The sequence below is a fragment of the Strix uralensis genome, chromosome 1 (assembly GCF_047716275.1).
Source record: "Strix uralensis isolate ZFMK-TIS-50842 chromosome 1, bStrUra1, whole genome shotgun sequence".
NCBI lineage: Eukaryota > Metazoa > Chordata > Aves > Strigiformes > Strigidae > Strix > Strix uralensis.
This window is the reverse complement of record NC_133972.1, coordinates 166,234,985-166,256,417: the sequence shown is the minus strand read 5'-3', so window position 1 is coordinate 166,256,417 and position 21,433 is coordinate 166,234,985. Positions and strand designations below refer to the sequence as shown.

The 21,433-nt window shown below is 40.4% G+C and overlaps 1 protein-coding gene across 1 annotated transcript in view; it reads right to left on the bottom strand.

The window, feature by feature from the left end:
• TG (thyroglobulin) overlaps positions 1 to 21,433 on the bottom strand; it is a 162,036-nt gene that overhangs the window by 20,445 nt on the left and 120,158 nt on the right. Inside the window, exons 42-44 of the mRNA XM_074888192.1 lie at positions 12,526 to 12,690; positions 11,623 to 11,790; positions 4,038 to 4,219 (exon numbers count right to left, since the gene is read on the bottom strand). Of these exons, the coding sequence (XP_074744293.1) occupies positions 4,038 to 4,219; positions 11,623 to 11,790; positions 12,526 to 12,690 (515 nt within the window). The remainder of the gene's footprint in view (positions 1 to 4,037; positions 4,220 to 11,622; positions 11,791 to 12,525; positions 12,691 to 21,433) is intronic.

The window sequence follows — 21,433 nt, the reverse complement described above, 5'->3', positions numbered from 1 at the left end:
GTTTTAGTCTAGTTTATGGGGGCTCATTCTTGTAATATTATAAAGCTCCTTCTTCTGGCACCACTAGGTTGCAATGGCATCTAGTAAAAGGACTGATACATTTCCTGGGTTAAGGATCAATAATATTGTTTCTCCGTTTGGATCTGTGTGAATTTCTTGGGTAGTTTCCAGAGTTGGAAGAGGCAAGAGACCACTTTTGGAGACATCCTGCTGTGCCTCTGGCAGGGCACATCAATATGGAATATCTGGTGCAGTATGTGTGAGAGAGAAACATTAAACAAGAAGAGTGCAGTGAGATAGCTAAATGATCAATTTATCACCAGGTATTGTAATACAAAGATATGAGTGAAACAAATATATCCAAACCTTCCTACCTTCCATTGCCCCAGGAAGTGAGGCTGGAAGGTGAGGTGAGCAGTAGTTTGAAGGAGCACAAGCAGTTCAAGAGAGGCAGGCAGCAAACAGAACACCTTGCTGCAAGATATCTCGTTTTGATGCCTCAAGGCAATATTATATGGACACATATCACCACTTCTCATGCTACATGTGCCTGAAGACTCAGCACGCTCTTTGGGTGTTTATATATCCATAACTACATGAGCATACACAAATATATCTGCTGCAGAAGTGGGAGGTTTCAATTCTCATTCTATTGAATCTGAAACAGTAGCTGCTCCTTCAGACTTAGTAGGTAAAAAAAGAATGACTGGTGCAAGAAAGAACAGTGTCAGAGAAGCATAAAAACATGTTGCTATATTTAACTGGCACGATTATGAAAGGCACTGTTTGGGTAGCTATCTTGGTTCATCAGAGTTTATTTTAAGCCCATCTGTGAGACCACAAGCTATGGGCTGACTGACCACAATACTCTTTGACAGTTATGGTTGACAACACACATATGAAACAAAAATTACAGTTCTTCACATGCCTGCCAGCATGGGGTTTTAGAGGAGCAGATGGTCTTTGAAAACTAAGGAGTCTGTGGAGAGCATTAGCTCTCGAGAAATGCTTCACCACTTAAAACTGATTCTCAGTTGGTACTATGGAGGGGAAAAGTCAGCTATTTTGGGGAAGTAAAAAAAAATTTAAAAAATAGTAACCACAAAAATAAAATGGCTGTTTCTTACAGGCGTGGAATACCAGAGTTTAAATTTTTTAAAAAAAGTAAGAAAAAAGAAAATAAAACTCATTTTATACTTCCGAAAAATACCAGAGAATTGCAGCTAAAACAATTTTAAAAGTGGAAATATTTTAAAACCACAAAATATGCACAATGTATGTAGTTTATAACAACCACTTATGTTGCTTTCTCACACTTTATAATCCTGTTAAAACTTTAGCAGTTAATTATAACTTCCTGACATGGAACTTGGGTTACACATCTATGTTGGTAGTAAGATTTTTGTTAAAAAAAAAACCAAAAAAACCAAAAAAAATGCAACAGCCAGCCAACCACCAAAAAAACAGAACCAAAGCCCTTTGTTCTCCACCATGTATGTGATACTGAAGTAGGTGACTGTCATTCTGTAACTGCTGTCTCCCCTCCCTTTCTGCTGTGGCTGGAGTAATTTCCAAAGTGTTTAAAGCAAAGGATTATCATCAGATGTCCTGGTTTCACTACTCATCTTTCTGCTTGCTCGTGGTGACTCTTTAAGCCATTCACTTCCTTCCTTAGCCAAGTCATTTGCCTCTTATCATAAACAGGTAATCCCTATGCCCAGAGGCTGCTGCAGGGTGCTCGCAGGCTGAGAGCCAGAGGAGCTATTTGTGTGTCTCATGCCTGCTGCACACAAGGGGTGTGCTAGCCGTTGTAGCTTTGCAAAAGTCAGTGTTTGCACCACGCTGAGCCCTGGGCTGAACATGGATGATCAAACGTGACAGGCCTGTGTTATAACAGCTCCTTATGGAGGTATCTCTGGATGGGAAGAAGTGTTAAAATTTAAGTGCTTCAGTGGTTTATTATGGCTTAAAACCTTACTGATCTGACTAAAGAATTATAGCCCCATGGGTAATGGTGGTGATGGAAACAGATTGAAAATGAGTTCTGGCTTTAATGCCCATGAACCACACCGTGGGCTGCATGCAGTGGCCTCAGATGCCACAGTGATGGGTGGCCTGTCCCTGGGACAGGCTACGAGGCAGGGCAAATGTGACATGGTGTGAGACTCCGTAAATGGAACAAAGCTCAGCCCACAGCCTTCTGGCTTGTTTACTCCGTGACCTCAATGCACCAGCACACCTGGACCACCCAGAAACCTTCCCCAAACAGATTTAGTCACTGCTGTCTTGGATCAGATATTTCCAAGTGAATATTGGCTCCTGTTCATCCCCTGCTCCCTGAGGCTCCTCTGGAGCAATGCCCTGCAACGCCAATGGAGCACTAAAAGGAACATTTTGTCTCTAAGGGTCTCATGGAGAGGCTTATGATGGGACAGAAATCTGTAACACTGAGAGCGCAGGTACCAGAAACTTGTAGCTATGATGTCGGTTCAGAACAGAGGTGAAACAGCTTGGATGGGCACACTAGGACTCAAACCACCAGCTTATAAAACATATCACCTTAGAAATGTAAAGAGATTTCATAACAAATTTGTTTGTGAAGCAGAGACAGGAATAGGGAAAGAGTTTTTTGATTCATTTTCTGAAAATCTGTCCACTTATACATTCATCCCCTGAGTTTGCACAGAGGCAGGAAAAAGGAGGTAAGGAGATTTGCCCTCAATTTGCCTCCTTTCAGAAAAACTGGCCTACCCCTCCCCCAGCTCAAGGTCTGTAACTGGCTAACGAGAACTGGCTGCCCATCAGGGAGAGAGCAAAATTTACAGTCTTCTCTGCAGACCAAACCACCATGTGACCCAAGCTAAAGATATCCACCAGTCTCTATGACCTATCATAGGCGTCATAACTGCTGTGGAGTCCTAGTTCAACAAGGCAATGAACTCTTCAAACTGACTGTTATTCAGAACTGCTGGACCCTGATGCCACACCCAGTTAAGGGTCAAAGCTATACATCTATACTAGGTGGTGTGAACATGGCCCACTGCTCATCTTCCACTTCCCAATGGTCTCTGCCTGCAATGTTTCCATGCAAAGTATGGGAGTGTATATACTGGAGGTCAGTTGCTCATGTGTCTGCTGACATTTCATCACAACTATTTCATCCAGAAGAGGTTGGGAGGCACTGTTAGTCTATGGTGTGTCCTGACAGATCAAACAAAGCAAGAGTTAGATATTGTGTGTTCTCCTTTCACCTCCACAAGAAGACTTCCTACAGAAGCATCCTACTGCCCAATTCTGCTTTCTCTCACAGTGGAAAACCATATATAAAGGGAGAAAAATGCGGATTGGGTGACATGATACAATCACTGTACACTGGCATAAATGATTACACATGGGTAAAGGAAATGTGAATAAGCTTAAAAGGATTCTTCTGCCATGGGTAAAATGGAGATTAGCAATGCACAGAATATAGTTGGGAGCCACTTTTCTGAACATTCATAAATGCTTCACCATTTTACAAAGGATACTCACCTGACATTGTGAAGAAATATATTTTGCAGGTTTCATAACATAAAATTTAATCAAATCAAAATTTTCAAATTTGACCACTCTCTAAATTTCCAAAAACTAGGAAAAGTATCTAACTGTTTAATTAGGTGACTCTTTGTGAAAAAAAGCCAGTCTCTTAGTTCTTCTACCATCACAGGGATGAGAGGACTCAAAGAATAGTTGACGCAGAGTATGCAAAACAACCAAGACATCTTTGACATGAAAGAGTACACAAAGAAGCATTAGTAGTCTGAATCCAATATTCAGTTCAGGAGAGACAATTCAAACTTTTCGCAAGGCATAAAAGTCAATTCAATTTTTGTTTACCAATGACATTGGAAACCTCACAGAAAATAAATATTCCCCATTTTTTGTTCATTTGCATAAGAATTTCTTAAGTTTTTTGGAATATAAATGCACACTTGAGATAAGCGAAACAAACCTTGCTTAACTCCAATCACACAGTTGTAATAGGAAGAGTTCCTTACCGGGTGGCATTTTCCAAAGCCCTGGAAAAGGATGAATAATCATCAGTTGAGTGTTCAAGAGAGTAATACCACGTAGCTGCATCTTCAATTAACAAGTTGGAGTCTTCTCCTCCTAGAGAATTTTGCAGAGCCTGATAGAAGGCTGTTTTGCTGTTGGCTCTTCCTTGACTTTCTTCAAATTTCTGAGAACAAAATGTATACATGGAATTTACAAACAAAAAAAAAAAAAGATATGTTTTTAGTGGAACAATATAGGCTCAGATCTCCCTCTGCTGGAACAAGTCCTTTTTCCTTTTTGATCTCCGATTCCTAGGGGAAGAAGTAGGGGACAGTCCTACTTTTGCTTTCCCAAGACTGTCACGAGCCAGCAGTATTGGCTTCCTCAAAACAGACTATAGGACTGAATCCTTAATCTAGTAAATCCAAATCATAGGTACCATGCTGTGCAGATGTAGCTCTAAACCTACAGAAAGCCCATGGGCTCTGACAGAAGTAGTCCACATGGATAGTTCTCCACTGTAGGTGTGCTTGATGTTGTCTTTCTGATGAGCTCCCTAAAGGAAAACTAGAGGGGAGAGACGGAGATATTATACCTTTCCTTTGGAAAATCCAGAAAATGAACATGCCATATAACCATTTCATGGCTATAGAAAGAGAAAAAAAACCTTAGGTTATTGATTATGTATCCTAGGAACTGGTCCTTCACTGCTTCATCAACTATAGTCATTTCATGGCTATATCACTTTGCCTTTTCTGGGACCATTTACAGAGAAATGTGGCTGCCATAAGGCCTGCATTTAGGTCCCTTCTGGAATAATATCTGTCTTAGCCCTGGAGGAGAGATCTTTGTCCTCCAAATCCCTATGTGAGTACCAGCTATGATCTTCAAACTTCATAACCTCTAGGGCCTTTCAGAAAGACTTACAGTGAGATGCCCTTTTCCTGAGATTTGTGGTCTGAAACTTTCTCTGACATAAAGGCATTTTCCCCAGAGCAGAGTGCCAATGTAAAAACAGAACTACAGATAGCAGAGGGACCATCTTCTATACCAAACTGTGTACCCAATTTTATTTTCACCAAAGCTAAAGACTGCTGCAAGTTTTCAGCACATCTTTCCTTGAGGAAGTTTTTTATTTTATCAATTCAGACTTTTACTTTTTAGGGTTTTTTTAGAGAGAGAATTTATTTCAAGTTAAGAAACAGAGTAACTTTCTGAAAAGAAGTGTAACCTGAACTTTCCTGTGTCCTTACTAAAAAGGGCACCTTGCAGGTGCATGCTGGCTGAAACTTGGTATAAGAACTCCAGAGAGAAAGATCCAATAAACCACCTATATTATTTTAGGGAGTCAGTCTGATGCAAAATAGGCTGGTGTCTGCTCAGTACAGTTACCATAGATGTTTTACTGCACATATTATTTTGATGGCCCACAGCTGGTTTTCATCACACTGCTAGAAGGTCTTTCCACAACCCTATACAGAAAGTACAGAGGGAATAATTACTTTTCAACAGATTCACAGAAATGAAAGATGGAAAATAAGGCCCCGTCTGCTGAGGCTGAGGCCTGTCCTTACTGACATTAATGCTTTGTGCATTTTTAATATGTGACTTTACAAGGGATTTCAAAACACTACCAAATATCCCAGGGTTCAGAAAGATCTGGAAATTTTCCTTGTATTTGTAACAAATTATTCTTTTGCTAGACTTTGGCCCATGCAATGTGAAAAGAGTCCTGTGGTGCCAGTTTTAGTAATACAGCTGTATTTTGAAAAAGATCTGCAGCTCACACATGACACGTCACTTCATGTGCACAAATGCCACATATGAAACTGCATAGCACACTTGCCTGCAAAATCATTCAGCTTAAATACAGCAAGGACACGTATATTTTTCTGCAAGAAATAGAAATTATCACTGAAGACCTAACTGCAAGTTCACTGAATTCAAAAGCAGTCTTTCCATCAGCTTCGGTACACATCAATTCAGGTCCCTACTAACCAGCAGAAGCATTGCTGCTGTCTAATTAGGAATCTCTCATTTGATGACTGAGGCTGGTGGATTTGGCTAGCAGTTATGGCTAAGAACATATGCTTTTCTGTGTCAGTGCAGAGCCCAAGATCTTACACGTAAAGCATCCTGTACAAAGCAACTTTCATGCAATGCTTTCATTTTGCTGAGGTTTTTTTAAAGGATTTATTACCTTATTCTACACCTGTCATGGACACTTAAAACAGAAAAGAAAGAGAAAAAAACCTTAGGTTATTGATTATGTATCCTAGGAACTGGTCCTTCACTGCTTCATCAAATACCAAGGATCAAATAAACATTATGGTTGAAAACCACGGAGAAGGAGATGGATCGTCATACAACACAAGCTGAGGAACTCCCTGCCACATGTTTTTACAGATGCCAAAATTGGTGAAGATGAAGTTTCATGAACAAGTTTTTGAATTTAAAAGAAAAATAAAAGCTGTTGAGGTTATTAAATACAGAAAGACCAATTCAGGCTAGCAAGTCCCTGAGCTGCAAAGCGCTAGAGGTTTGGAGAGCATTTAGCAGAAGCATCAGATTTGCTTACTCTATTCTTACAAACATCCACTCTTACCCACTGCTGAAAACAGCATTCTGTGATAAATGGGCCTTCGATCTGACTCAGTGTGGTTGGTCTTAGGTTTTTACTGCGCCTATGTACTAGTTTCTGTGATCTTTAAAATGCCCCAAAAATTCTAGTGACCTTTCTCAGCAGTCATTGATAATAGAGTGGGATTCCTGAGATGTGTTGAATCAGATGAAAGAGGACTCAACAGGCAGAGACGGATGAGAAACAGAACTGGCATTTGTAAGACATTCTGAGATTTTTCATCCCAACCAGCACTAAAATAGCACAATCTGAAATTTCTCAAGTGTCGCTTTGACTATAATATAATTTAAACATCTGACTTGATAGAACAAAACAGAACAATATGTTCAAAATAAAACTCATGAAACATTAAAAAGATGAAGAGTTTTAACTTTTCAAAAATTTATTCAATTTGACCAATTTTCTATGTCCAACAAATGCTTCCCATTAGAAAATGTATGACCAAGGAACAATTTTCAAACAGTAGTTGATACAACAGCTGCTACCAGATTAATAGAAACAGCTGCACATTATGTAAAACAATTTACATTCTGCTAATCTTTAAAGAGGTATTAGCAACTGACCTCAGAGTTACAATGGGGTTTTCAACTTTTTTTAGAAAGTAAGAAAATAATTAAAGACAGCAGGTGCACTGCTTTTTACTGTTCTGGTGATGCAGAGCTGTCATAAACACTGCCTAAATGCTGTGTTAAATAATGCTTACTGTTCTTGTTGCTGCAGCATACCTTCTGGAACATATGAAAGAATCTGTTCCAGTGTTTTATTTAAAAAGAAAATGTAGCCATAGGTAGACCAAATGTTTACATCTGCCAAGTGGCAAAATGTACTTTTCTGGCAAACTGGAATAGTGATAACACTAGCAGAGTATGTACAGCTCTTAGGTCTTAAATGGCTTTTGATAAACATTGTCACTAAAGATGGTGAAAGACCTGCCAGCCATTCAGCAGAGTCTTTCAAGGATTTCAGCTAGTTGCAAGATGAAGTATAGATCTGATATCAGCCCGTTCTCCTCACTAATAGCATTTATCAGGACAGTGCTACCCTGGTCATTATAATTAATATATACAGATCTGCCATCTGTTGTATGCTGCTGAATACCTTTATCCATAAAGAAATTAACTGACCGTAATATAGTGCAGGATGGTAGTTCTGGACTGTAAAGATCCAATTGCTTACATGAGGTAAATAAATTTATAGAAATATATTTCTATCTATCCTCTCCACTATGTTCTGATTCTGGGTTCTGTAGACAACTAGATTTGTACTAAGGAGGGAAAGAAAAAGAAAGAAAACACATAAAGTACAACCTTAATCTTCCAACTAGAAGGAAAGTTAACAATCCTTGCAATGTAGAGATTACATAGTAGGCACAGAACATATGGAGGTTATAAACAGGGCTATACTGACTTACATGCATATAGAGAAACACAGATATAGAGCAGCATGAGTGAATCCATATATTTAATGCCAGTAGGAACCATTAGAACCTCCCACCTGAGCATCACATATAGCACAGGGATAAAATTTTGTTCAGTTGGGAATTGAAATCAACATTTTTAGAGGTTTCTGCTCAGCTGCCCTAATCTATGACTGCTCAAAGCTAATATCCCTGAAGGTCTGCCACAGGAATTGCAGTTAACGAGTTCAGGCTTAACTGCTCCATATGCCACATAATAGTGCATTATGGTACCACTTGCCATTCCCTTAACAAATTCTGCTTTGTTTCTCGCTTAGTTTCAGCCATCTGATGGCTGCACTGGGGATGAGTATGAAGTGCTCCAGGAAGTGGCAAATCTGTCTCAGTTCACATGAATAAGCATTCAAGTGAATGCCATAAAACAGTCATTTCCATGGGCAAGATATTGAGCACAAACATTCAGCATACTCTCTGCTGCAAGCAACACTGAGAGACCTCAGCCTTTAATTGTAAACAAATCGAACATAAATGTTTTGCTAGCACAAGTGGTGCCTTCTGTCTTTCTATTTAATTTTTAATACTAAAGGTCTAAACAGGCATAAGCACAGTGTTGCAGTGAGAGTACAGAGACACCCAACACAACCAAATGCCAGTAATCCCCCACAGAACAACATGGTGCCAACTGAATTTACCACCTTCAGGACTGGTTGCAGTCTAGAGGTTTTACTCTCACTCCTAAGGCTCGACTGCTAAGAGTTTATAAAAAGCATGCAACTCCAGTCTAAGGTGATAAGATTTGCATCATGTTTCAAGCTTGCTTGCATCCAAATGACTAGAAGTGTCTCCTCACCATTTACGGGGTCACTATTAATAAAGCAAGACCAGGATTAATAGAGCAAGCCCTTGGCTGAATTTGCCAGCATAGCTATTCCCAGGAACTTGTGGAACAGGTCAGCAGGGGTTAAATTTTTCTATCCCCCACTCTTTGCATCTGACTACACTGAAATCAGTCATCCTAAAGCAGATAAAATGAAGGACTTACTTTGTCAATTCCATACACGTGCCACAGGAACTTTTATCTGTGCCATTTATCTACCCAAATGCATGCATGGTTCTTCTCTCTACAGAGTTGGAGGACATCTACAGATGGATTTTCACCCCAGGGAGGTTTGGTCCCCTCTTTGTAGAACAGATTAAATAACTTGGTTGTAGTTAGAGGCAAACTAGGAACTATGCCTTGGTTCCCTGAGTTGAGTTCAGTGCTCTGCCCACCAGCTAAGCCCTCCCACCTTCCTTAATATGTCAGTAAAACCAGCTTCACGTTTCCCCAGAAAGATGTTAGTCAGATCTACCTCAAGGTAACCCTTAAAATGAATAAAGTGGGATACAGTGTGGATTGTCTCGAGTCCTTCTTCTAGGTCTATTGTGGGGAGAGGACAATTAGCACAGATCAAAGATCCCTTATGACATTATGACAGAGGAAACTGGGCACAGACTGCTCAGTAACAACCACCGCGCTTGCACCAGTTTCTGCCACTGTAGCTGAATATGTCTGTGACCTACTCAGGACTTTATCATCTGACTTTGACTGCAACCATGCATGGTCATGACTATGATGTAGAAATGCTCTTGAGGACCTGGAAAATGCATGTTCTTAAATAGCTCAATGACAGAGGAAGCATTACAGTTTCCTAGCAATTAATACACTAACTGCATGGACAAGGAAGAAATCAGGAAGCTTTAACCTTGCAGCAAGTCTTTAAGCAAACAATCCAAAGACAGGAATACAAACTGGTCAAAGCAGTGATATTCCCTCAAGTCCTAAAAACCTGAAGACACAGAAAAATAGAAATAGAGGAATATGCATTAAAAAATCATCAGTTCTTACTGAAAATGGAAGAAAGCTTAAGGAAGTCAAAAGGGATAAAACAAAATATGAACACCTACCATGAACACTATGAATTTTCTGGAATAGAGACGGAATCTGATTTACAGCAATAACACTAAGTAAGGTAGGTACTACTATAATAGCTAGTAAAGGAGATAACTATCCTTCTAAGTAAGGATAGTTAAACCCTTGACAAGGAGATCAGAAGATCTCCAACAGTAGATTTTAAAAGAGGTCTCTCAGGTTGAGGTAGATATGACCATTTCTTAGGGTTGAATTTCACTAACTTTTTGAGTCCCCTTCCAATCTTGTTTTCTGCAAACCTCTAAATAAAGAAGATATTCCAGATTTTGTTTTTGGAAAGGCAACATTTTACAGCTAACCTCCCATTTGCAAATGTTTTTCCTTTTCTTTTTATCCTGACAGTAATGGCTTTTAGTACTTGTGGCTTTCATTAACACCATGACTTTTTGCATAATTTCTAATACATCATGAAATTTCATTTCAGTTTGCAGACAACTGTCATATGTGGAAATAGTGGTAAAGGAAAGAAGTTAACTTCCTAGTCTTCATCACATGACCTGTAAAGAGGTTACTGAGGTTTATTCCCCTCTCACAGGGTCTGGTTCATTATCTTCAGGCCTCCAGCATCCCAGTCCATTTCCTATGCCTGACGTCCTCTTTTAATTGATTCCAAAAGATATAAAGATACATGAAATAAGAGAAGGAAACTTCTGATGCAGACTAAACAAGAAATATGAACTTTATTCAGGTGGGTCAGAAAGCCTTCTTTCAGAGGGGTGATTTTGTCATTAATTCTGAAGTATTGCTACCAGCAAAGACAAGCTGGGATTGACCTTTCCCTGCCTCGTGAGATGAAATCCACGCAGTTACAGAAAAATAGCAACTGACCTGCAGTTCACTTAGATAATCCTCAAAATAATCCCTACCATGTTACATTGTCCTGTTGATTTCTTAGCATATATCTGAGCATATTGGAACATTTAATTTATTTTGGCAGTGTTAAACAAATTGTTTAATTTGTTAAATGAGGACTATTACATCCAAAGTACAGCATGGACACAATTCTTTTTAATTTCACCAGTTTATGCCCTGAAACCTTAGCCCACACATCAAGCCAGTGCTATCCTTAGTCACAGCTGGTCCATATTCAGAATCTACTTTACAAGAAAATGTACTTCTTAAAGGCAACATAGAAGAAGGTTGCCTCAAAAAAAACATTGGCAGGGAAAACACTGACTTAGTGCTGCTGCACAGTGAAGAACCTCATAACCAAGTTATGAGCTTGCTTTCTTCTTTGTGAGATACAACTGAGATTGCAATATAAATCGGATTTTAGAGACAATAAAACATACTGCTGCATATTAATACATGCTAAATCATTGCTGATCTCTTACATTTTTGTATGTCCCCCAGTAATGTTAATCGTCAAATATAATAATGCCATTAATCAGCCTAAACAGTACTGGCTGGAGATGGACAATGCCTTTGTATATTTACATAGAGTATAATTCACAAATTGTAGAAGTCAAAAAGCATCTGTCCTGGATGCATATGATTACTATCATCAGTATAATAATAGTAATACTATCAATTCATTAACAGTGAATCTCTTCCTACCTTAATTGCCTTAGCTCTGCTGATCAGCCCATCTTGCTGAGCACTTCCAATGAGCAGATCTACTTTCCGAAGTTGAGGGCGCTGCAGGGCTTTAGCTAAAGGTTCCCGAAGGTAAATTCCATCCATCACTGGACCCCAGTACTGGAATGGGCCACTTATAGCTAGGAGCTATGTTATCAAAAAAACAATAATAATGCAGTTAAATTAGCTAACCATGGTCATTTTCATTTTATCTATGCTTCAGACAACCGAGTTGATAGCCTTCAAGTGAACAAGGGATCAGTTACAGTTAATGTAAGCGCAAGCTCACCATTGGCAGGAAACAATGCTTGTGCTGACAGTCTCAGTAGGTGAAACAAGATGAATAGGCCAAGAGAATAGATGGTCTCAAAATCATCAAAATATTGTTTTAAATTAGGGATTGGGTCTATGCTGGTCCTGATCAGAAAATGTATTTTAATCTGTGGGTAAAGGATCTATCACTAGAATCATTTATACTGCAACTTTCACAAGTCTCCCACTTGACAGAGAACTGACATCCCCTCCCCACTTCTTTTTCTTCAAAAATGCAGTTACTGAAGCTACAGACACTTGATTCTCCTCTAGAGTAACACTCAGGGACAGATGAGAGAGGACTGAAAGAAGGCAAAAACTATATTTAGATTAATTTTGAAACAAGTAGTCAAATTAGTGTAAAAGGAATTTTTCTAAATGAGAGTCAAGCTGTGAGTGTTCATAGGTCAGGGTTGGACGTCACAGACATCAGCATCACTCCATCAATGCTAGTCCAGTTCCTCTTTCACAAGGATTCAGCCCAATTTATTTTTTAAGCTTCCTCACAGCTTCGCGTCAATGGCAACTTTTTGATTCCTTGCCAATGACATATATTTTACTATGGGGTACCTTAGTCTGTGCATCATTGAGGACACGAGCTGGCAACTGGCGGAGGCAGGCTACAATTTCCTCACTGGTAGATGAAAGGCATCCCACATCTTCAGCCAGGACTGCTGCTTGCCTCTGCACTCTCCTCTCCGAAATAATGGATGCTGGAGAAAAAGCTGAACCTCCCTAGAAAAGAAAGACAATATCAGTCAACACATCCTGTCAAAACACCTGGTCCCCTGGTGCATGTAAAAAAGATGAGAAGCAAAATCTGCCCAGTAGAAGCTTGTAAAACACTGCTATTTAAGTCATAAGAAGCAAGTTCTAACCATCAAAGCAAAGGGGAGAAGAATAGGTTTGGCCGTTTCCAGCTCTGCCATGGTTAAACCTCAGAAAAGTGTCTATGTTATGTCTATAACCAAATTACAAATGTTTCTGAAAACTCTGCTGGAAGAAACATTCCAACAGGAATGGACACAAAGTAGGAGCTGTGAGATATATCAGGGAATGAAGAGCCCATCTTACAAGAGGAGACTAAATAGAGTTTTCTTCCTTAACTGTAATAAATGAGGACTGAGAGCAGGCATGACCTTTATAAATTAATCCACCAAGAAGAACTATTTATACCTTAGGACAAAGCTGGTACAAGGCCAAATGGGCATTAACTATTCATATTGAATGTAAATAAATTTAGGCTAGAAATGCTAAGATAGCTAACCCAAGGTGCAGTGAGGGTTTAGAAGAGCTATGAACAAAGATAGTAGGAACAAAAGGCTAAACCAAGCTGCAGAAGATCAACCAGAGCCAGAAGATGTAAAAATCAGAGCACAGGCTACAGTCCAATCTCTATTCCAGACTTGGTTTCTTTCTTACCATTGTGCCAGCATGGAAAATGTCCTCACCAAGAAAAGATGGTACAACATTGTTGAGTAACCATGAAAACTACTTATTGAAAATGCAGATAAATTAGCATAAATCTGATAAAATCTGACCTAGAACAAGAAGGCTGGAATAACTCTGACATGGTTCAAATGACTAATTTCCAAACATTTATACCAGTTTACTATAATAACTGCTAAGATTAGCTTCTGTCTTCTAAAAAAACCCCAAACCCTAGATGCATGATATGAAAGACCCCGATCTATTCAACTGATTAACTTACTTCTTACTGAATTTTCTCAAAGCGTAACTACATGTCTGAAAAAAGCGTGAAACTAGGAGCAAGTTAAAAAGAAACCAAAAACAAACAGCAAATCCTTAATTTGAAATTGTCTCAAAGCTTTGAGCCTAAAGAACTCTGTGCAGCCCTGGCCAGCACCCAGAACATTTTTTATATTTCGAACAAGCAGACCCATTGATATTAATAGGATACCATTGCTCAGAACTAGAGAAACTGGTTTCCAAAAATAATTAGAAAGCATTTATTATTTGGATGTAGACAGAGTTTTTTTAGTTCACTGTATGTAGAATTTCCAGTGATACTACTTTCCTGAAAGGTTTCTCTTCCTTTTTAGGGGATCTGGAAAATAATCACTGTTATTAGTGTAATGACTGAGATACAGATGGTTCCAGATAAGCAAAGGAAAAAGCAAAAATTGTCAATCCTGGGGCAGTAGAAGAGCCACCTCTGCTTTTAAGAAGGCAGAAGAACTAAAGAAAAAGAAACACCACTTGGTCTTATTCCTCATTTCCTGCCTTGATTTAGATGAGAACATGAGCGAGCAATGGGCTTTATCCTCACATGGGATTTGAGGTGGCCTATTTTGTGTTTGTAAAGCATGATATCTGTCAGCTGCTGACTAGGTGCAATGACTCAGTTGGTCATAAGAAAGCAAGAAAAACATCCTTGATGAGAATATCTCTGTGCGTAGGTGTGTCCCCAGGACGCAGAATGGGGTCGTTGCTTTTTTGACTGGCCTTTGGAAGAGCACGTTCACTGGAACTAGGATGAGTGAGACTAGGAAAGGGATAACATGGCATTCCACCTTCCCTCAGAAAAGTAGCTTCCTTGTTTTTCATTTGGAGCAAGGAATTATGTGCCTCCTTGGTATAGCAGAGAAATTAGATCTACGATTGCACCATATTTATCCACTACTCTGGCAAACATATTTTTCAGCATTAGATCTGAACATGTTCGGCGTGTTTTATAAAATATCCAGTACCTCTAAATGGCATTCATTTAAAATAAAACAAAACCAAACTGGCTTCAGTTTCCCAAATTTTGAAAGTTTCACAAATTTTGAAAGTGTCTGTTTCTGTGGAAATTCTGAAGTTGCCTTATTAAAAGGCTAAGTTTCGAATCACAGAATCATGAAGGTTGGGAAAGACCGTGAAGATCATCTAGTCCAACCATTAACCTAACACTGACAGTTCTCAACTACACCATATCCCTAAGTTTGGTAGGGAAAGAGAGTATTGAGACCAGATGACATATGGAATCCAAAAATTCACTGGGACCAAGCAAAACATCCTAGTGTGCTTGATTTTGAACACATCTCCTCCCAGGGATTTTAAAAGCAGTGAAAAGTTCCCCTGTCTTTGAGATCTCTATAAACTGAAAGACTTCCCTTGGGTCAAGTACTGAGTCAAACAACGATTGCAAAAAGTTCTGGATAGAAGTGTCCCACAGGTCCTCTCTGAAGAGGGAGAGCTAAAAGCCTGGGCAGGCAAATTGTCATGTCACAGCACTGGATATGTAAAGGCTTGCATTAGATATGGTCCAAGCTTGGCAAGTAAAAGAAAAACCCAAAACTTCAGCAAATACATTTTTGTATGTGGCAGGGGTGAGGACAGTTCTTGTTTGGAGCCTAACTCTAGCTATGGATATTTTCTGTTCTTTGCATGAGTGGTTAGAACAGGTTTATGTGCTCTTCTGTTTTGTTCTCCTATTTTCCATGGTAATGGCCACTTCCTCAGTCTGCTTTTTTTGATAACATTCACGTTTAGGAAGCATGTCTTGCGTTTGGGGGTTGAAAGAGTTGTGGTATCCACTACTGTTATACATGTTTAATTTTTATTGGGACTGGAAGTGGGTGATAGAGGAACTTCAAGCAGTATTTGGAAGCAATACCATTATGTTCCCTCCCCTGGTGCATCTGAAATACATTCCAGGCTCTGGAAACAAGGCTTCTCTTACCACAGAAGTTAGGCAAACAAACTGTACCAGTTCTCTGTTTTTCAAATTCACATTACAATTCAGGCTCATTGTTTCCTCATTCTCACAAAAAAAACCTCAGGAACAAATAAGTGAGATCAGAAGCTGGAGACTGCCCAGAATTAAATTTCTTTCTTTTTGAGCCTGCAGTTTTCACATAAAAAGAAATCTCCAAATGCTGTAGCCACATTAGAGGCAGGCTCAGGACACAGAGGATAACATAGCTACACTCAACATTTCCCTCTTTCCCTGTAAAACTATAATTTATTTGTGTGATTAGTCCCAGCAACCAGAAATGAAGCAGTTGTGTGCTTTAAAAAATAGGCTTATTTAGGCAAAAGCAGACGTAGCGGAGGGACTGTTTATTTCCATTACATGACACCCATATTACTATCAACATGACAGTATCATGAATCAGGAAACCAAAAATCATGAGATCAGCTCAAAAATAACAAACACTGTGTTCTTTTTGTTAGTCCTCTGACTTTTAATTCTCCAGGAATTCTCCTGTACCTGTATAAATATAAGAGCTAAAATATTCACTTTTAAAACTAACAGTCGTGATCTTCAGATAATTCTGCAGAGTAGTTTTTTGAAAACAAAGCTCTAAGCAATATGAGATATTGCCATCTTGCCATCACAGGGTATTTCCAATCTTAGCATCATTTTGAATGTCCTGACAGGGAACTGAAGCCACACAGAGTTCTTGTTTCAGCTGTCCTTATGGATTGAACTTCTGTCATCAGAGGAAGTTCCGATGACATTTTTTACAACAACCCGGATGAAAACATTCAGTACTGCACTGCTGAGAAAAAGTGGTTGCAGCTGTGTTGCACAATCCACAACAGCAGTATTACACTGTCCTGCTAAATTCACAGGAATAGTGGGAACATTACAGTGTTGGGCAATAGTACCTACTGTAACAAGTGATGGCATTGAAAATGGAAGGCAGAGCCTTCAGTATTATTTAGTTCAGGGTCCAGCAGCTTTGTAAGCATTTCTTTATTTCTCATTTCAAAATTAGAGGTTAAGCTAGACACTAGGAAATGTTGCAGCTCACAACGGTGAATGCAAATCAATATTATGCGAAGATGAGTTCTTGCTTTGATGTCAGGTTGTGATCACCTGAGTTGAGGCTGGTACCTCTTGCAAATTTCTCTCTTGGGACTTCATAGCTCACAGACCTTCACTGGTGATGTCTGGTGCATCCCAATTCTCCCCCCACCTGTTGGGCACATCTATTCTCACATAGTTGAATGCTAGCTTTCTGCTTCAGATGTCTCACAGCTCAGGAGCTTTTAGTTAAATAGCACCCCTTGCTATTCTGATGAGATAATAAAAAAGAATATATGGGTTTGCACTGGGTTTGTGTGGCAAGGTTTTGGTAGTGGAGGGGCTACAGAGGTGGCTTCTGTGAGAAGCTGCCAGAAGATTCCTCTATGTCCGACAGAGCTAATGCTAGCTGGCTCCAAGATGGACCCGCTGCTGTCCAAGGCCAAGCCCATCAGTGGTGGTGGTAGCACCTCTGGGATAACATATTTAAGAAGGCAAAAAAAAAAACCCTACAGCAATTGCAGCCAGAGAGAGGAGTCAGAACATGTGAGAGAAACACCCTTGCAGACACCAAGGCCAGTGAAGGAGGAGGAGGAGGAGAAGGTGCTGTGTTCAGTTTTGGGCCCCTCACTACGAAAAGGACATTGAATCACTTGAGTGTGTCCAAAGAATGGCAACGAAGCTGGTGAAGGGTCTGGAGCACATGTCGTACGAGGAGCGGCTGAGGGAACTGGGGTTGTTTAGTCTGGAGAAGAGGAGGCTGAGGGGAGACCTCATCACCCTCTACAGCTACATGAAAGGACGGTGCAGAGAGCTGGGGATGAGTCTCTAACCAAGTAATAAGCGATAGGACAAGAGTGAATGGCCTCAAGTTGTGCCAGGGAAGGTTTAGACTAGATATTAGGAAGTATTTCTTCATAGAACGGGTAGTTAGGCGTTAGAATGGGCTGCCCAGGGAGGTGGTGGAGTCCCCATTCCTGGAGGTGTTTAAGAGTAAAGTTGACTTAGCGCTTAGGGATATGCTGTAGTTGGGAACTGTCAGTGTTAGGTCAATGGTTGGACTGGATGATCTTCAAGGTCTTTCCCAACCTAGACGATTCTGTGATTCTGTGATTCTGTGCTCCAGGCACCAGAGCAGAGATTCCCCTGCAGCCTGTGTTTCAGCTCATGGTGAGGCAGCTGTGCCCTGCACCCATGGAGGTCCATGGTGGAGCAGATCTCCACCTGCAGCCCGGGGAGGACCCCATGCTGGAGCAGGTGGATGCCCTCAGGATGCTGTGACCCCATGGGAAGCCCACACTGGAGCAGGCTCCTGGCAGGACCTGTGGCGCCATGGAGAGTGGAGCCCACACTGGAGCAAGTTTGCTGGCAGGACTTGTGACCCCATGGGGGACCCACGCTGGAGCAGTTCATGAAGAACTGCAGCTGTGGGAAGGACTCACACTGGAGAAGTTCATGAAAGATTGTCTCCTGTGGGAGGGACCACACGCTGGAGAAGAGTGTGAGGAGTCCTCCCCCTGAGGAGGAAGGAGCAGCAGAGACAACGGGTGATGAACTGACCACAACCCCCATTCCCAATCCCCCTGGCCGCTGGCAGGGAGGAGGTAGAGAAATTGGGACTGAAGTTGATCCTGCTGAGGGGGAAGGTGTTCAAAGGTTTAGTTTTTAATTTCTCATTATCCTACTCTGATTTGATTGGTAATAAATTAAAATAATTTTTCCCCAAGTCAAGTCTGTTTTAACTGTGATGGTAATTGCTGAGTGATCTCTCCCTGTACTTATCCTGACTCGCAAGCCTTTAGTTCTATTTTCTCTCCTCTGTCCAGCTGAGGAGGGGAGTGATAGAGTGGCTTTGGTGGGCACCTGGCATCCAGCCAGGGTCAACCCACCACAGGACTATTACTGTAAGCTCTACCCCTGTCTTCCAACATACCTGAAAAAGACAATTGCCATATAAACTGTAGTGCTGAATGTCTTTTAATTCCTCATTTACTCTGGAAACTCGCTTCTGCAGTTTTTCAAAACTGATTCACAACAGATGTAACGATTAAAAACTTCACTGCAACTAGTTTTTCTCACCCACACTCTGTAAACCCAAAACCTTCTTCCTCTCCTCACATCATGACCTCTTGTTTTTCCAACCTGACTTGAAACTGAAAACCCTGCTTGAGCCACGTTCGTTTTAACACATGCACTCCCTTCAAATGAATGCAGTTTCTCTGATGGCTGCAAGGCTGCAGACTCCTTTGGAAGCAGGCTTTCTGTCTGCCCAGAAGCATGCTATAGACAATACAAACAGCAATAACAGTGACACCACACAGAAAGTGAGATCAAAAAATATCTAATGAAAACAGTCAAACCAATGAAATGTCCTGATAATTCTACATTCCCAAAAGAGCCAACTGTACAGCAATATTTTATTTGTTAAAGATAGGCACTCTCCAGGCTCAGACATAGAGTTCCCAGCCAGAAGTATCTGTCAGACCATCTGGTTTGATCTCTGGGATAGCCAAGGCTCTTCCATTTCCTGACTGCTGAGCTCAAGTGCTTCCTATCACTTAAAACATGGCTTGTGTTTGACTAAAGCCTGATCTTGCACGAAGCATTTAAGCTGGGTTCAGAGACACCAAGAAATGGATACCGCAATATTCTCCTTTGCAGTTCATGCCTGAAGATAATCACTCCACTGACAGAAAACTGCACATTATTTCTGTTTGAGGATGTCTTCAGTTTCAGTTAATGCCAGATTAAAGAGACTGTTTATATCCTGTTTTTTCTCCCTGCAAAAATAAGCAAGCTGCAACTAAGTGACCACTAACTTCTTTCCAATTAATTTAACAGATTATTCTCTAAAAGACTGGATTTGAAGTATTTTCACAAGTGTGGTTTTTTTTTTTTTTTAATTTGGAGCCTTTTTTGTTTTTTTTCTTGCAGGGTTGTTTTCCAGTGTCCTGCATTGCTTTTCCTCAGACATCAAAATCTGCATGGTGGCAAATGCTTACAACACACCGAGGTTGCAGGGCTCTATGTGAAGACATTAATGTCATTTTTCCGGGCTTTCAGACAAGATCTGTCTTCAAGAACCTGGAGGAGTAGAAATCTTTGGGACCAACTCAGGGAGTTTCTGTCACAGCTAAGGAGCTATGTGACAGACATGTGGGAAACACTAGCACACGAAATGTAACACGGAATTGGTAGGTCAGTCCCACAATGGAAAGGCAGACTGAAATATAAACATTTTTCCCTCCATAACCATCTACTAGGACTGTGATTTCCAGATAAAAATGGGGGAAAGTGGATGGTCTTCTCTATTCTATCAAGTAATGTTTTGAAGATTTCTTTTTTATACATGATTCTTGGCAAATCCCTCTTTGCTGTAATCAGAGGTAGTCCTGCAAATGCAATGTTACTCTCTCAAGTGACTCACTGAGTGCCTGTGTCAGGTTGAATAACAGGATATGAATACTTTTAAGATGACATACAAAGCTCCACTTAAATAATATAAAAACTTTCTTCCATTTAGATGTAAACATTACCTTATCAATTATAATTTAAACCAAATTACTAGCTGAATGCACTGAAAGGGTAAACTGGCTCTCATCATTGCACAGGAGTAAATAGCCACCAGAAACAGGCAGAAATGACATGGAGATGGAGAATTTTATTCACCTCCCTCCACTGCAAGCTCATCCATTCCTCTACAAGCATGGTACTAACTGTGGCTGAGATTTATTACATTTCCAGTGAAGTATGTTCTGTCAAGCAAGTCCAAACTCTTCTTTAGTGTGACCAATCTTTCCTGCTCAGTCTGAGACCTGCCCCATTCGTGAGTGCATCTTAGGATGTAACTTTACTTCTTGTAAAGGCACAATGACCATCAGAGCCAGCCTAAGGGAGATATTGGTGAGAAGGATCAGGAAAAGGCAGAGGTCTGCCGCTGCCTGTTCCCATGTGTGGTGCAGACATCCCCCAACCTGTGATCTTTTAGTAATTCCAGAAATATTGTACATCCATTTGGTGAATGCTATTAAGGAACATGCATGCCACATCCCTGTGATTTGAAGAAAGTAATAAGGTCCTAAACAATCAAAATATAACTGGCAGAGATAATCATGGGGCTTTATGGTAAAACCAGCTCCCCAGAGCACTGGCTATAGTGCTGTCACAGCTCTGTGTGGTAGACCAATTTGCTTATCGAGTTCCCTAAGGCTTTCCTGTCCCTTCAAATTGAGGACTGCTTGCACAGACCATGAAAAAGAAAGGGTGTTCTCCTGAAATTACCATAGCTCCAAATTTTGGCACAGCTTTGGGAATCTGATCAGTGTCTCCTGGTTTCAATAGCGCTTACACAACAGCTCCCACACTTGTCAACTTTTAGTTTTCATCATCAAACAGATTGGCATTACAATGAGCATCTGCTCAGAGCTACTCTGGTGTGAAGTAGGAACTCTACTTGGGTTTTCTGGGTTTTCTGTTCTGGGAATTTTTTTTTTTGTTTTGTTTTGTTTTAATTTTACTATACTAAATTAGGTATATGAGCTTTTCAGATCACATCTTGATTATAAAAGCAAAGGGCAAACCTCAATAAATCCCTTTGACTTCTATAGTCATATCTGCAGTCCTATATTTCTGAGTGACTAGTCAGGTTGTTTAACAGGCTAGTATCTCTGTTTCCTCATCTCAGACACTGAGATGAGAGAGGATCTGAAGCTCCTGCTTGTG